The sequence below is a fragment of the Rhincodon typus genome, chromosome 39 (genome assembly GCF_021869965.1).
Source record: "Rhincodon typus isolate 14 chromosome 39, sRhiTyp1.1, whole genome shotgun sequence".
NCBI lineage: Eukaryota > Metazoa > Chordata > Chondrichthyes > Orectolobiformes > Rhincodontidae > Rhincodon > Rhincodon typus.
In genome coordinates, this window is record NC_063370.1 from 6,383,567 (window position 1) to 6,401,167 (window position 17,601).

The following is a 17,601-nucleotide window of genomic DNA, read 5'->3' on the forward strand; positions in this document are numbered from 1 at the left end:
CCCTGTCTTTATTCTCTCTCCCTGCCGTCCCTGTCTTTATTCTCTCTCCCTGCCGTCCCTGTCTTTATTCTCTCTCCCCACCCTGTCCCTGTCTTTATTCTCTCTACACCCCGTCCCTGTCTTTATTCTCTCCCCCCCCCCCCCCTATTTTTATCCCCCCCCCCCACCCCCCAACAATGTGAAATTCTCTCGGGAGACGATTGGACAATCTCAGCTGGGTTCTTGCTGTTTTGCTAGAGCGTGTGGGCCCGAACTGCTGGGAAAAGCCCAGTCACTTTGACTCGAGTGAGGGACAGCTCGCTTGTGAAGGTGGCCCTTGTTATAACAAGGACTAGCAGCCAGGAAGGGCCGTGTGCTGGGAAGCTGAATGAGAGTCAATGCGCGGTGCGCTCTGGAGAGAGTCTCGGCGAGGCCTGGTCACACAAAGTGTCCCCTTCCTCATGTGCTACAGGAAAGGGTCAGCTTCCCCCCCCCCTCGCCATCCGCTGCCTCACAAAGGGAATGAGTCCAACCCTAGACGGTTACAGAGCTGTGGAGAAACATCTGAAACATCTGAAAAAGTGCAAATGAGAAAGCTCTTGCCCCTAGGTCAAGATTCCTGAGGTGCAAATGTCATTTTAGACTTGATTTGGTTAAATTTTTTCCAGTTACTAACGGGTTTGTAGGGTATCTAGTCTCTCTAGGGTGAATGTTGATCCCCCCAAAAACATCTCAGCTTCCAGCTGTATGACGCCCCCCTGGGAAACAGCCGGGATCAGAAGGAAGAGGATGGTGTCCCTTCGTTGAGGCTGTTGCAGCCTTTGGTGGAATCTTCCCATGTTCTGCCTCTCCCCATCTTAAAAGCCTGGATAGACAGGGTCACTGTGCACATCAGTGCTGCTATTGGGACCGCTGTTGTTTTGTCCTCACTGTGTTAGAGAGCGGACTGGTGTCTAGGGGACAGTATCACACTCACCAGAACAGAGGGAGCTTTACTCTGTCTCTAACCCCGTGCTGTCCCTATCCTGGGAGTGTTTGATGGGGACAGTGCAGAGGGAGCTTTACTCTGTATGTAACCCCGTGCTGCCCCTATCCTGGGAGTGTTTGATGGGGACAGTGCAGAGGGAGCATTATTCTGTATCTAACCCTGTGCTGTCCCTGTCCTGGGAGTGTTTGATTGGGGGGACAGTGTAGAGGGAGCTTTACTCTGTATCTAACCCTGTGCTGTTCCTGTCCTGGGAGTGTTTGATGGGGGACAGTGTTAAGAAAGCTTTACTCTGTATCTAACCCCGTGCTGTCCCTGTCGTGGGAGTGTTTGATGGGGACAGTGTAGAGGGAGCTTTACTCTGTATCTAACCCTGTGCTGTCCCTGTCCTGGGAGTGTTTGATGGGAGACAGTGTAGAGGGAGCTTTACTCTATCTAACCCCATGCTGTCCCTGCCTTGGGAGTGTTTGATGGGGGACAGTGTAGAGGAAGCTTTACTCTGTATCTAACCCCATGCTGTCCCTGTCCTGGGAGTGTTTGATGGGGGACAGTGTAGAGGGAGCTTTACCATGTCTCTAACCCCGTGCTGTCCCTGTCCTGGGAGCGTTTGATGACGTTGGTGCCTGATGTCCCTTCTTCATTGTCAACACGTCTGCCCTTAATGAGTATAAGGGAAAAGGTTGGAAATCCTCAAAATGGTCTCCTCTCCATCAGTGCCATGAGGACCTTAATCTGCCCCAGCTCCTGTTTCCCGGGAAAACTGGGGCCCTCTGTTACAATGCGGCTCACCCCAGTATTGCTGAAACTCGGTCAGGTCTTCCAGGAGAGGGTGGGCAGTGTGTTCACGAGTGGAACTCAGTGTGACAGTGTCTTCGTGAGTCTACCTCAGTGTTGACCGACGTGTTGATGTGTAGACCTGGGCGATGGGCCGTGTGCTCTGGGTTAGTTGGACGTGTTGGACAGGAGCTGGTGGGGAGTGAAGGCCTTGCTGATGCTCGGTATGAGACCACCTCAGTGTGCCTTGAGTTCTGTTTCAGAATCACTTCAAGCTGAGCTTAGTCCATCATCTCTGGTGCACTCCATCCCCGCGTGAATACGGAAAACTGGGTTTTCTCTGTCCTTCTGTGATTAGGCAGCTCCCCCATTAGCCTGAATCCCAATCCGTACCAACCTCTGATATATCATCCTCTCCCAATCATTCCCAACGTTTCTAAGACAATTGGGCGTTGGCTTGGTTTGAGGCTGGAGCCCATCAGTGTGTGAACAAGGCTCCAACATCCCCCCCCCGCCCAGGGCCACGAGAGGGAGAGCTGTTGGCTCAGGCAGAGCTCAGGGAATTGGTCTCGAACAGAAAGAAATCAAGGAGCGTGAGATTAACCTGAGAGCCCTTCAGGCTTGGGGTCGCGGAGCGAGGGTTACCTTTTTTTTGTGACTGTGACCTCTGATCTTTAGCAGTTCTGTCTGCCATGCTGACCAGGGAGGGGTGGGGAATGAGCTTAAAGAAAGCATCAACCACCACCCCCCCACCTCCACATCCTGCCTTCTCCACCTCTTTTCACACCACCCCCCAAACAAAAATCTATCCATTCTGAGACTAGACTATTGAACTATAATGGGCATTACAGCCAGCCTCAGCAGGTACCTGTGTGGAGGGGTGATCAGACATATTCGGGCAAGGGTATGTGGTCTCCTTTCTATCCCTCTCACTCGCTAGCGTGCTTTCTGTCTCTTGCACGCTCGCTTTCTCCCTCGTGCTCTCTCTCACTCGCGCGCTCTCTCTCGCTGCTCTCTCTCTCTCGCGCTGTATACAATCCCCACCAAAGCCTCAACAAGCCAACAGCAGTTATCTCACCCTGGGCTAGGACTTGGCTCCGTTCTGCACTCACGTTCTCAATCTGGGGTGGCAGGACTGACGTACAAAGGGAGACTGGATCCGCCACATCCTTCATTAAACATCCCAAAGTGCTCGAGCGCAGAGTGTTTGAGACAGGCCATGAAAGGGCACCTGAGGAGACCATTCTGATTCCTGAAACAGCAGGACTGACATATGGAGAGAGACTGGATTGGTTAGGACTATACTCACTGGAGTTTAGAAAAATGAGGGGGAAATCTCAGAAACCTATAAATTTCTAACAGGACCAGACAGGGTAAACACAGGAAGGATGTTCCTGATGACTGGGGGGGAAGTCCAGAACCAGGGGGTCACAGTCTGAGGATATAGGGTGGGACTGAGATGAGGAGAAATATCTTCACCCGGAGAATGGGGGAGTCTGTGGAATTCTCTGTCACAGAAAGCGGTTGAGGCCAAAACATTGAATGTTTTCAAGAAGGAGCTGGATATAGTTCTTAGGGGATCAAAGGGGGAAGAAAGCAGGAGCAGGGGAATGAGATAACAAGGTGTAGAGCTGGATGAACACAGCAGGCCAAGCAGCATCATAGGAGCAGGAAGGCTGACATTTCAGGCCTAGACCCTTCTTCAGAAAATGAGTTGGATGATCAGCCGTGATCCTACTGCATGGAGGAGCAGGGTCGAAGGGCTGAATGGCCTACTCCTGCTCCTAGTTTCTGTGGCTCGCGTCGGTTAGAGGCAATGATCAATTTGACCTCCATCCTAACCCGCTCACCATGGGGCAACATCCTGCAGGTGAAACAGGGTGTGTCTGACTTGCCAAGTCTGGTGGAAAGTATTCCCAAACATTTCATTGCCTGGCGTCCTTCCTTACCCATAGAGAGAGAGAGAAAAAAGACACTGGTTCCTGGCCCAACTCCTGCCATTTATTTGCCGAATAAATCCCTCTTGTTCCCCTAACCCCTCTCCCAGTCAGTGTTCCTATTCCACTTCCAGCAGAATCCTGGAAATGAGTCTCCAATTGCCAGACATTTGCGGACAATCCTGTGGTTTTGTGAACCTATTACAGACGCTGACCCGTCTTTTAACTTCCCAGCCTCATGGTCATTGTCTTAAATGCATCAGAGTGGGACCCTTCCTTACCCAGCCCCCCAACCCACGTCCTCCTCCACCCCTTCCCCACCCTCGAGGACGGGAATCAGGTATTACTCGTTCATTATCTCCCCCCACCCGCTTCCCAACCTTGTTCCCGGGTCATGATCCTAATGTGAACCCACTTTGGAAGGTGATGCTGAACTGTATAAATAATTCCTGTACAAAAACAATGGTAAAGAGCCCCCTTGCTTGTAACTGTATTATTCCGTAGAAAACACTGGTTGACTTCCCAGAGTTTTTAAAAAAAAGGTGTTAAGTTATTAGATCTCCAAGCCTCTAGATATGGAAATGAGTTGTATGTATATAAAAGAGTACTTGAGGTTAACTCCATGTGTGTGTGTGTTTTTGTTCAATTCTGATCACCAGGGAAAGCAGAGGCTGGGTTTAGAGTCCAACACTGATTCTAATCCAGTTCTGAGGAAGGGTCACCGGACCCGAAACGTTAACTCTGCTTTTTCCTTCACAGATGCTGCCAGACCTGCTGAGCTTTTCCAGCAACTTCTGTTTTCGTCACTGATTCTAATCCAACACCCACCCTCTGTTAACATGAGCGTTAAACTCCCCCCCTCACCTCACCTCCCGACTTTGGGTGTCCCAGTTTGAGCATTTTGCGGAATGACTCCACAGAGGCTGGTATCCCATCACCAAGTCACCCTTTACTTATTCTTGGGCAGTGCGCAGACATTGGCTCAGCCAGCTCAGACCCGGAGAGAGCAGAACCTCTGTTTATTTTCCTCGTTCTTTCTCATCGAGTGAGTCAACCTTCCCGAATGGAGGCATGAAGCCAGAAGTGCATCAGAGACGACTGTCGTGTGTGTATTTTCTTCAGGAGTGTGCTGTTTTCTCTCGTCGCCACTGAACTAACTCCACAGAGACCGGTATCCCCTCACCCTTTATTTACACGCAGAGAGTCCGTGACACTGATCCAGTTCCCTCAGAGCCAGCTCTCAGAGTGAACGCAACCTCTTACACTCCTGTTTGTATCTGTTAGCCAGGGGTCCCTGATTGGACCAGGTTAACAGCCCCAATCAGGGAACTCATATTCTATGAGGTCCATCTTGCTGACTTCATTCCAATCAACTATATTTTTATTTTTTAATACTTTTTTTTCTGCTGGGGATGTGGGCATCATTGGCAAGGCCAGTATTTGTTGCCCATCTTTCATTGCCCCCATGAACTGAGTGTCTCATTCAGAGGGTATTTAAGAGTCACCCACATCGCCATGGGTCTGGAGTCACGTGTAGGGCCAGACCGGGTAAGGATGGCAGATTTCGAGGGGAATCGATGACGGACTGGTTTTTACCTCTAGATTAACAAATCCAGAAATCAATGTGCTGGGGACCTGGGTTCGAATCCCACCGCTGCAGATGGTGGAGTTTGGATTCGATGAAATAATCTGGAATTCAGAATCTAAACCATTGTCCGGAAAAGCCCATTTGGTTCTGTAATGCCCTTTAGGGGAAGGAAACTGCCATCCCTTACCTGGTCTGGCCTACATGTGACTCCAGGCCCACAGCAATGTGGTTGACTCTTAACTGCCCTCTGGGCAATAAATGCTGCCTAGCCAGCGATGCCTTCATCCCATGAATGAATGAGAAAAGAATTTCCTTCCACAGAGGATATTAGTGAAGTAGATGGGTTTTGTGACAATCGTTGCTCGAACAGTTTTGGGCCCCTTATCTAAGGAAAGATATAATGGCATTGGAGACAGTCCAGAGAAGGTTCACACGACTGATAGTGGGTATAGAGGGACTGTGTTATGAGGAGAGGTTGAGTAGGTCGGGCCTGTAAACATTGGAGTTTACAAGAGTGAGAGGTGACCTTATTGAAACAGACAAGATTCTTAGGGGGATTGACAGGAGAGATGTAGAGAGATTGCTTCCCCCTTGTGGGAGAGTCTAGGACCAGAGGGGCATCATCCCATTATAAGGGGTCGCACATTGAAGACAGAGATGAGGAGGAATTTCTTCTCTCAGAGAGGAGTGAACCTGTGGAATTCTTTACCACGGAGGGGCTGTCGAGGCTGGGTCACTACATGTATTCAAGGCTGAGATTTAATCAGTAAGGGAATCGAGGATTATGGGGAAAAGACAGCAACGTGGAGTTGAAGATTGTTATGATCTTATTGAATGGCGGAGCAGACTCGATGGGCCGAATAGCCTGCTTCTGCTCCTACAACTTCTGATCCTCGGTTGCCATTAGCCAATGGATTTGTTTAAGACCTCGACGCTCATTCTGAAGCTGAGATGAGCTTTACTTTCTAGACTTATTCGTGTGAATTCCCACCAGCGCCCCGGTGGGAATTAAAGGCCCCGTTTCTCTCTGTTAACCTGGGCGTTTGGTTTGTTATCTGGATATCACCACAACACCACTCACCGTCTCCCAGTGGGGATCACACCAAATTGTGTCTGTCCCGACTGAGAGGGTTAGCCACACATCCTGACCTTCACCTTAAATCACTTTGCATATGAACAAGAGTAGGCCACTCGGCCCATCCAGCCTGCTCCCCCAATCAATAAGATCGCGGCTGATCTGATTTTAACCTCAGCTCTACATTCCTGTGTATCCCCCCCGGATCATCTTTCACCCCCCTTGGGTAATCACGAATCGATCTCCCTCGGCCTTAAAAATATTTAAAGGTTCTGCGTCCTCTGCCTTTTTGAGGAAAGGAATTCCAAAGACTCAACTCCTCAGAAGAAAAATGTTTCCCCATCACTGTTTATAAATGGACACCCCCTTATTTTTAAACAGTGACCCCTCGTTCTAGATTCTCCCACAAGAGGAGCCATCCTTTCCACATCCACCCAGTCAGGTCCCCCTCAGGATCGTAGATGTTTCAATTAATTTAGGATGTCTGGTTGGCATGGACGAATTGGACCGAAGGGTCTGTTTCCAAGTTGTATGTTTATGTGACTCTCCGAGTCTCCTATACTCCAGATGATACAGGCCTGGCCTTTCCTCATGAAGCAATCCACTCATTCCAGGGATTAGTCTGGTTAACCTTCTCTGAACTTTTGCTTTCACTGCGTTAACATCCTTCTGTAGGTATGGTGACCGGTCCTATACACAGTCCTCCTAATGTGGTCCTACCAATGCTCTGTATAACTGAAGTATCCCCTCCCTTTTGTCTTGCGTTCAGTTTATGGAAAATGTACACTGCACATGTCTCTACATTGACCGCTGTTCATTGCCCGAAGAATGAAGGAACGCGACAGTCGAGAAACGCGCCCTGTTTCCAAAGGTTAAAATTCACCTGGAAAGTCACAGGAGTGAGCGTTGAGGATTGATGACAGTGTCCGGTACTCATTTGCTAAAGAGACAGTTTTCAAATCTCAAAGTAGGGATCACAAAATGGTACGAATTTTGGTGTCCTTCACCCTCTCTTCATTCGGAACACTGCTCTCATCGAGTCACACAGAATCAGACCCTTCAGCCCAACCAGGCCATGCTGACCATAATCCCAGACTAAACTAGTCCCACCTGCCTGCTACTGGCCCATATCCCTCCAAACTTTTCCTACTCATGTACTTATCCAAATGTCTTTTAAACGTTGTGACTGTATCCACATCCACCACTTCCTCTGGAAGTTCGTCTCTAACTTGCACCAAGCCTCAATCACCCAGCATTCCTCCTACTCACCAACCTTTGTGCTCCCCAGTTGTGTGGGGCCCTCAGTTTTAAAGTTCTTGTACTTAGTTTTTGAATTTTCTGTGGTCTCACCATCTCCCTAATCTCCCCACCAGCCTCTGGAGAGGGTTCAGAAGAGATTTACCAGGACTGGAAGGTTTGAGTTATAAGGAGAAGCTGGGACTTTTTTTCACTGGAGTGCAGGAGTTTGAGGGATGACCGTGTAGAGGTTTATAAAATCGTGAGGGGTATAGATAAGGTGAATGCCTTTTCCCTAGGGTGAGGGATTTCAAAACTAGGGGGCATACTTGTAAGGTGAGAGGAGAAAGATTTATGAGTTACGTGGGGGCAAAATTTTTTTTACACGGAGAGTGATTCGTGTGTGGAATGAACTTCCTGAGGAAGTGGTGGATGTGGGTACAGTTACAATGTTTAAAAGACATTTGGATAAGTACATGAATAGGAAAGGTTTGGGAGGATATGGGCCAGGAGCAGGCAGCTGGGACTAGGATAGTTTGGAATTATATTTGGCATGGACTGGTTGGGCCGAAGGGTCTGTTTCCGTGCTGTGTGACTTCATGACCCTCTGATGGAGTCTCTGCGCTACTCCAATTCCGGCCCCTTGCACATCCTTGATTTCGATCCCTCTGTTATTGGCAGCTGGATCTTTAGTAGGTGGGGGCTCTGAACTCTGGGATTCTCTCCCTAAACCCTTCTCAGTCCTGTTCATCATCTCTAAACCTTGACTAAACTTTTGGTCCATTGGTCCTCGTACAAGAATGATCCTGGGGATGAAGGGATTGTAATATGAGGAATGGTTGAGGAGTCTGAGTCTGTACTCAATGGATTACAAGGATGAGGGATGGGGAATCTGACTGAAATTTTGACCAACTTCACCTGATGAAGGAGCAGCGCTCCGAAAGCTTGTGATTTCAAATAAACCTGTTGGACCGTAACCTGGTGTCATGTGATTTCTGACCTTGTCCATCTCAGCCCAACACCAGCGCCTCCACATCAAACTTACAAAACACTGAGAGGCCTGGATAGGCTGGACGTGGAGAAGATGTTTCCACGAGTAGGAGGGACCAGGACCAAAGGGCGGACAGTGAAGGCATGACCCTTTAGAAGTGAGATGAGGAGGAATTTCTTCAGCCAGAGGGTGGTGAATCTGTGGAACTCATTGCCACAGAGACCTGTGGAGGCCAAGTCATTGAGTGTATAAGACAGAGAAAGATAGGTTCCTGATTAGTGGGGAATCAAGGGTTACAGGGAGAAGACAGGAGAATGGGGTTGAGAAACATATCAGCCATGATTGAATGATGGTAGAGTAGACTTGATGGGCTGAATGGCCTAATTCTGCTCCTCTATCTTACGATCTTATGGTCTGTGAGGCTGACTCTCAGATTTTGTTCAATAACACTTTGTGAAACACTTTGGGATGATTCATTGCCTCACAGGTGCTATACAAATGCGCCCTATCTTCTGACGGAGGTGGTTTTTGCTCAGGAAATGCGTCAAAGTTGGCAGATCCAAACTTTCTTACACAACCTGAGCTTCCAAACCCAGGGGATTGTGGTCTAAGGATACAGGGTAGGCCTGAGATGAGGAGAAATGTCTTCACCTGGAGAGTGGGGGAGCCTCTGGAATTCTCTGCCACAGAAAGCGATTGAGGCCAAAACATTGAATGTTTTCAAGAAGGAGTTAGATATAGTTCTTAGGACTAAAGGCATCAAAGGGTGTGGGGGAGAAAGCAGGGATTGAGTTGGATGATCAGCTGTGATCGTATTGAATGGCGCAGCAGGCTCGAAGGGCCGAATGGCCTCCTCCTGCTCCTATCTACGTTTCAACACAGGAAACTTGTTTGTTTTTTATTTATTTGTGAGATGTAAGTGTCGCTGCTGAAGCCAGCGTTTTATTGCCCACCCTAAGTGCCCTTGAACTGGGTGGTTTTGCTTGAGCTATTTCAGAGGGTAGTTAAGAGTCAATCACATTGCTGTGGGTCTGGAGTCACATGTAGGCCAGTTTCCCTCCCCAAAGGGCATCAGGTGGGGCATTACCTCATTGACAATAGCTTTCCATTCCAGGTCTTTATGAACTAAATATAAATCCCATCACGCCCCCATGGTGTGACTTAGAGTCATAGAGACGTACAGCACAGAAACAGACCCTTCAGACCATCTCGTCCATGCTGACCAGATATCCCAAATTAATCTAGCCTCATTTGCCAGCATTAGGCCCATATCCCTCTAAACCCTTCTTTATTCATATACCCATCCAGATGCCTTTAATTGTACCAGCCTCCACCACTTCCTCTGGCAGCTCATTCCATACACACACCACCCTCTGCGTGAAAAAGTTGCCCCTCAGGGCCCTTTTAAATCTTTCCCCTCTCACCTTAAACTTAATCTAGGATTGGAACCCACATCTCCCGGGTATTAGTCTCTAACTTCCTAACCCCACCCCTCCCTTCTCTCCATCATCACTGGTATCATATTCTCTTAAATAACAAGATTACAAAGCCAGTGACAGAAACAGAATCACAAAATGGTTAATGGAAACTTATCGAGTCTGGGAGAACTCTCGGATCAACAGACAAGGATTTCTGACTCAGTTGATCGCTGGAGGACATCAATATCAGACAATGGTGTCAATTATGGACACAGCAAGATCCCATTGTGCCACTGGTGCTGGCACAGTCTATGTCAAATAATTGACTGTAGTTTTCCATCAGTGTTAATGTCAATGCAATGGTTTTTGCTTACAATGTGTTGTGTTCTGTAGCTGGTCTAAATCACCCTGTTAATGTGAGTAGGCACAAAACTTGACAGGGGAAATTGTACAACACTCCAATATGTCATCTAGACTTGAAACGTTAGATTGCTCTCTCTCTCCGTGGATGCTGTCTGACCCGCTGTGATCTCCAGGATTTGCTGTTTTGAATGCTCCAATATAAGCTGCCTTCCGACTACCTTAACACATTCCAACCCCTCAGGATGATGGTAACACACACCCATTTCGGGCAAATCTGGAGTCATACAGCACAGGAACAGACCCTTTGGCCCAACCAGTCTGTGCCAACCATAATCCCAAATTAAACTAGTCCCACCTGCCTGCTCCTGTCCCATATCCCTCCAAACCTTTCCCATTCACGTACTTACCCAAATGTCCTTTAAACATTATAACTGTACCCACATCCACCACTTTCTCCCTAAGTTCATTCCACCCAGTTTCTCCTGTGTAAAAAAATTTGCCCCTCGTATCTTTTTTAAATCTTTCTCCTCTCACCTTAAAAATATGCATCCTAGTCTTGAACTCATCCCCCCACCCTAGGGAAAAGACACGTGCCATTCACCTTATCGATGCCCCTCATGATTTTATAAACCCCTATAACGTCACCCCCTCAGCCTCCTACGCTCCGGGGAAAAAGCTATTATTGATTTTGAATCTAGACAAATGCAGCAGATAAAAAGGAAACATCAATGAGGTTAGCAGATAGGAGGAAGCTCATGTGGGAAGTAAAGATTTACAGAGACCCTGTGGGCAGAATGGCCTGATTCTCTACATTGCCGAGGGCACTTTAGAACGAGTGTGCCAGGGTGGGTATTGATTTTGTCCCTTGGGTTAATAGGAATGAATGGTGAAGGTGCTACACAAGTACAAGTTTTTGTTGTTGGGAAGGTAGGGGGGATGTTGCTTGGGAAATACATCCCGGGGTGGGGGGGGAAGTGTCAAAGGTGGGAGATCAGAGGTTTCTTACACAAGCTGAGCTTCGGCAACTAATTTTTGTTAATTTGTTCACAGGATATACTAGGCCAGCATTAACCGCCCAATTAAGAGTCAGCCACATTGCTGAGGGTCTGGAGTCACATGTAGGCCAGACCGGGTAAGGATGGCAGATTTCCCTCCCTAAAGGGCATTAGTGAGCCAGGTGGGTTTTGTCAATATATGCAGGGATTTTTCAACTGGTCATTAAGCATTTCCTTTTCGCCACTAAACCGTCCACATTTCTGAATCGATCGGCAATTTACACGTAAGATCAGTTGGGAGCAGCGCACCGATCATCAAACTCAGGGGTACGGAGAGAGAGAGAGAGAGAAAGAGGGTGCTCTGTCAAAATGGAGTTGGAAGGATAAAATGACAGCATTCGACCCTCTCTATAAAAGGGCAGGTAGGTTTTTACAATCATTCCAGTTCTTTATTTTTAATTTAACCATCTGCTGCAGAGAGATTTGAACCCATGCCCCTCGAACATTAGCCTGAAGGTTTGGTGTGACATTACTCTAGTTACATTACCACTTGCCCAGTGCACAGCTGCACCTGGTTTGGTTAAAGAGTAGTTTAGCTGGACCTACTCCCTCGCTCCTATCCTCCAAGTCCTCCACCTGTTTTTGATTTCCCAGGGGTTGAGCCAATTCTCTTGTAAAAGCCCCAATGGAGCCCATCTCCACCATAGTCTCAGGCAGCGCATTCCAGATCGTAATCACTCACCATTTCAAAACATAAAGCTCTGCCTCATGTCTCCACTGCTTCTCTTGCCAGTCAATTCAGGAGGACGCAACCAGCAATATTGATATCCTGTCTCCATTGTCTGTACAAACTGTCAAGCTCTCCACTTTAGTGGAGAGTCTGAGTTATAAGGATAGGCTGGGACTTTTCTCCCTGGAGCAAAGGAGGCTGAGGGGTGACCTTATAGAAGTTTATAAAATCATGAGGGTCTTGGATAAGACGAATAGCAAAGGTCTTTTCCCCAGGGTAGGGGAATCCAAAACTACAGGGCACAGGTTTATGGTGAGAAGGGAATGATTTAAAAGGGAACAGAAACAGAAGTTGCTGGAAAAGCTCAGCAGGTCTGGCAGCATCTGTGGAGAGAAATCAGAGTTAACGTTTCAGGTCCAGTGACCCTTCCTTAGTACTTTTTGTTTCTGATTTGCAGCATCCGCAGTTCTTTTGGTTGTTATTTCAGATTTAAAAGGGAGCTGAGGGGCAATTTTTTTTACACAGAGGGTGGTGCGTGTATGGAATGAGCTGCCAGAGGAAGTGGTAGAGGTGGGTACAATTACAACATTTAAAAGACATCTGGATAGATGGCTAGGAAGGGTTTAGAGGGCTATGGGTGAAACGCAGGCAAATGGGACCAGTTTAGTTTGGGGAACCTGGTGGGCATGGACAAGTTGGACCGAAGAGTCTGTTTCCGTGCTGTATGACTCTAGTGCTAAACAAAGATTTTTCTTTTAAAGTCTTGGAATTAAAAGGATAGTATAATAGTGAGTGTATAGCCATTGAGATGAAAATCCATCTGGTTTTCCAATGTCCTTTAGAGAAGGAAATCTGCTGTCCTTACCCAGGCTGGGCCTACACGTGACACCAGGCCCATGGCAGTATGGCTAACTGCCCCTCAGGGGCAACCGGGAATAAACACCTACGTTCATAAATGAATTAACAGAAAATTCTCCTTCGCGTTTTAATACAGTTATGACGAGGAGACCTCCATACTGGAGAGCTAAATGAGAACAAAGGCTGTGTCGGACACCAATCTTCCTGGGATTGCCCTCCCTCACCTTCAGCTCAACGTCAGCCAGTTCAAAAGGGAGGGGAAGATTGTTCAGGATTATTAAGACGAGGAAATTTGTGATATTCCCGCCCTGCCCCCATCTCTACAACAACTTAGTAATACAAGACAAAAGACCAGGCTTCTGGGGCCATGTTTATTGGTGCGTTGTCAATATTAAGTGGTGTCTAGGAGCACTTCCACATGACTAAAGCCAACCTTCTGCCTCCTTGACTGATGTCATCCTTATCTGGGAGACAAGCCTGTGGCCTAGGAGCTACAAGTGTAAGAAGCTCTCTCCAAAGTTCAAAGTTCATGACCTGTGATGTTCCAAGGCAGCTCCCAGGACTGCCACCACTTCTTCTTGTTTACTTCTGGGCTGGCATCAGGTCGTCGATGCTCTTCCCCTTCTCCAGTCGTTTCTCCATCTCGATCATCAGCTTCACGCCATCAACCACCATCTGGACCTGCTCGACCTCAGAAAAGCCCAGGCGATCAGCATTGGAAATGTCATAGACACTGCCAACGGCTTTAGTGTCCACACCACCTGGCAGGCCAAAGGACAAAATCAGGTTACCATCTAACAACACAAATAACCGACAGCCACCAGAGAGCCCTGCTGATCTTAGCGTATCCCCCAAATATCCAACAGGGTTCATCTGTCACACATTATCTTCATTCACAGTCAGCTCCTGCTTACAGCAGCCATTTTGTTCATGTTACATTTTGGCCGTTTATTTTCCTGTCAGGCACTGTGGCAGCCATTTTGCTCATGTTGGCTTTGGTGGGAGCCATTTTGTTCATGCTATATTTTGGTTATTTATTTTTCTGTCAGCCATTGTGGTGGCCATTTTCTTAATGTTGACCACCAAGGCAGCCATTTTGTTCATGTTAGCCTTGGTGGGAGCCATTTTGTTCATGTTACAGTTTGGCCATTTACTTTGTCAGCCACTGTGGCGGCCATTTTCTTCATGTTGACCACTGTGGCAGCCATTTTGTTCATGTCAGCCTTAATGGAGGCCATTTTGTTAATGTTACATTTTGGCCATTTATTTTCTGTCAGCCACTGCGGTGGCCATTTTGTTCATGTCGGCTGCAGCGGCAGCCATTTGGATCCAGTTGTCGGGGGCGGGGTAGATGTGGAAGCTCCAGATCCTTTGCCTGCCTCAATATGGCCAGGAGGTGTCCTGGCGCAACCTGCCTGCACACTGCACACAGTGCTTGGTTGGGGGGGTGCGGGTTGGTGGGAGAGAATAGCGTATTTCCCAAAGGCCACGTTACCTGTGCCACGCTTCTGCAGCCTCGTCCTCTTAAGGATCTCCTCGAATTTCTCGTGCTTGGACAGGTGAGGAATTTTAACATGGACACCGCCCCGCAGGCCAGTGCCCAGGTTAGATGGGCAAGTGAGGACATAGCCAAGATGCTCATTCCACATGAAACCACGCCCAGCCTTGACAAAGATTTCTTCGAGCTGCATTGGGAAGACAGCGTTAAGAGCGTGAGAATGAAGCTCCGGCACCCTAACAAATGCCACAGGCCTTTCGGCCCAATTAGTCTCTTCCTGCTGCCTGTGGAATATTCTCCCGCCCAACAAACTAAGCCTCAAAGTCAAACAAAGAACTGAGGATGCTGGAAGTCTGAAACAAAAACAGATTGGTGGAGAAACTCAGCCGGTCCGGCGGCATCCGTGGAGAGAGAAACAGGGTTTCGGGTCCAGCGACTCATAGAGTCACACAGCGCGGTAACAGACCCTTCGGCCCAACCAGTCCATGCCGACCACAATCCCAAGCTAAACTAGTCCCTGCTCCTGGCCCATATCCCTCCAAATATTTTTTATTCATGAATTTATCCAAATGTCTTTTAAACGTTGTAATTGTACCTACATCCACCACTTCCTCTGGAAGCTCATTCCACATGCAAACCAATCTCTGTGTATAAAAGTTGCCCCTCATGCCCTTTGTAAATCCTTCTCCTCTCACCTTAAAAATGTGCCCCCTAGACTTGAAATGCCCCACCCTAGGGAAAAGACACCAGCCATTCACCTTATACATACCCCTCACGATTTTATAAACCTCTGTAAGGTTACCACATAACCTCGTATACCCCAAAGTCCCAGCCTCCGCAGCATCTCCCTATAACCTTTCTTAACTCTGCTTTCTCTCTCCACCAGACCTGCTGAGTTTCTCCAGCAATTTCTGTTTCAGTTTCAGAAGGCAGCTGATCGAGAGAAACAGACACGCAGGGCTACGGTTGGAGAGGGGGTGGGGAGGTGAGACTGCTCGACAGAGCGCCAGCATTGATCTCAAAGGAACTGTTTGCGCGCTCTGGCTGTGTCAGAATCAGGCCACCGCTGTTAGCTCACGCCTCGTCTGTGCTGAGGGGGCAGTCAGCTCACTGAGTTATCCTACCTTTCTCAGGCCCACACAGAAACGCCTGAACACCTCCTTCATGTTGCCACCTTTCTGCATTGAGATGACACGGAGGTGGTCTTCCTCATTGATCCAAACCAAGAAAGTCTTATTGTCGTTATGCCTACATCAAGAACCAAAGTTCAAAAAAGAGAACATCAGTCAAACCATTCTAGAGAGTCACGAGCGTTACTGCTTCCACATCTTGCCCATTTGACCACAGGGGGCCATTTTTTTGACAACATGCAAGGGGCGCTTCCAACATTTCTCTCTTCTCATACAGCCATACAGCACAGAAACAGACCCTTCGGCCCAACCAAACATAATCCCAGACTAAATTAGTCCCACCTGCCTGCTCCTGCCCCATATCCCTCCAAACCTGTCCTATTCATGTACTTATCCAAATGTCTTTTAAACGTTGTAACTGTACCCACATCCACCACTTCCTCTGGAAGTTCATTCCACACACGAGCCACACTCCGAGTAAAAGAAAAATGCCTCCTCATGTCTTTTAAATCTTTCTCCTCTCACCTTAAAGATACGCCCCCTGGTCTTGAAATCCCCCACCCTGGGGAAAAGACACCTGCCATTCACCTTATTGAAACCCCTCATGATTTTGTAAACCTCTATAGGGTCACCCCTCAACCTCCTACGCTCCAGGGGAAAAAGTCCCAGTCTCTCCTTATAACTCAAACCCTCCATACCTGGCAACATCCTGATAAATCTCTTCTGAACCCTCTCCAGTTTAATAATATCCTTCCTATAAGAGGCGACCAGAACTGGGCAGAGTACTCCAGAAGAGGCCTCACCAACGTCCTGTACAACCTCAACATGATGTTCCAACTCTCAGACTCAAAGGGCTGAGTAATGAAGGCAAGTGTGCTAAACGCCTTCTTTACTATTTCACACCCTCACCTCGTCCTTCTCTCAGTGTGAACCTTCCTCTCAAAACAAAGCCAAACGCATATGGTGCCCCCCCCGCTTCCGAAACAATGTCCAACTACCAGTCCATGCCTGATATGGGCGCCCACATTGACACACAACCCAGATTCGTTCCAGTCTACCGAGGCAAACGAGCAAAACTTCGATGTGGGCACAAATGTGCATCACTGAGGAGGCAGCGGAGCGCTGCTAATGTCACTAGTTACCGAGCAATGACCCTGTCGTTGGGAGCATGGGTTCAATTCCCACCACGGTTGCAGATGGTATCTGAATACAATTAAGCGTGCCGAATTTTGAATTGAGAGCTAGTCTCAGTGATGCTAACTCTGAAACTATTGTCAACTGTTGTGAAAAATAAAACCCATCTGCTCCATTAATGGAAAGGGAATCTGCCATCCTTACCTGGTCTGGCCAGCATGTGACACATGCAGGGGGCTGTAGGGGCCAAGCCACTGAGTGTCTTTAAGACAGAGATGGGTTTTTGATCAGTGAGGGGATCGAGGGTTACGGGGAGAAGGCAGGAGAATGGGGTTGAGAAACATATCAGCCATGATCGAACAGCAGAGCAGACTCAATGGGCCGAATAGCCTGATTCAACTCCTATATCTCCAGACCCACAGCTTAACAGCTCCCTGAAATGGCCTGAGCTAGACACTCATTACAAGGGGCAGTTAGGGAAGGGTAATCAATGTACCTGCCCATCAGGAATGCCCACATCCTACACTAACACCTTACTCCAGAGACCCCACAGGATGTGGTTGACCACTCTCTCTGAAATAGAAACATTGTGCTAGTTCTGCAATTCAATATGTTCATCCAACTCAGTCCCCACTTTCTTCTTCACACCCTCTCATCCTGAGAATTGTTCCCCAGAAACTCACACCAGGGGTGGCCAATAGATGCTGACCTCACCCGGGGGCCACCCAATGCAGTCACTCAGACCCAACCAGGTTACATTTCTCTTAAAGTGCAGGCTGGCTGAGACCAGATGGATTTTTGTTAGAAAAGTGTTTGATAGGGTTGATACTTCCCTCTGTGCGTGTGTGTGTGTGTGGGACTGTGTGTGTGTGTGTGTGTGGGATGGTGGTGTGTGTGTGTGTGGGATGGT

The 17,601-nt window shown here is 48.1% G+C and overlaps 2 protein-coding genes across 2 annotated transcripts in view; both read right to left on the minus strand.

Annotated features, from left to right (window-relative positions):
- LOC109926435 (MAP/microtubule affinity-regulating kinase 3-like) overlaps positions 1–4,575 on the minus strand; it is a 19,382-nt gene extending 14,807 nt beyond the window's left edge. The window contains exon 1 of the mRNA XM_048618210.1: positions 4,540–4,575. Within this exon, the coding sequence (XP_048474167.1) occupies positions 4,540–4,575 (36 nt within the window). The remainder of the gene's footprint in view (positions 1–4,539) is intronic.
- An 8,782-nt stretch (positions 4,576–13,357) lies between these two features.
- LOC109926128 (creatine kinase M-type-like) overlaps positions 13,358–17,601 on the minus strand; it is a 7,786-nt gene continuing 3,542 nt past the window's right edge. Inside the window, exons 2-4 of the mRNA XM_048618211.1 lie at positions 15,552–15,675; positions 14,425–14,614; positions 13,358–13,690 (exon numbers count right to left, since the gene is read on the minus strand). Of these exons, the coding sequence (XP_048474168.1) occupies positions 13,512–13,690; positions 14,425–14,614; positions 15,552–15,675 (493 nt within the window). The 3' untranslated portion in view covers positions 13,358–13,511. The remainder of the gene's footprint in view (positions 13,691–14,424; positions 14,615–15,551; positions 15,676–17,601) is intronic.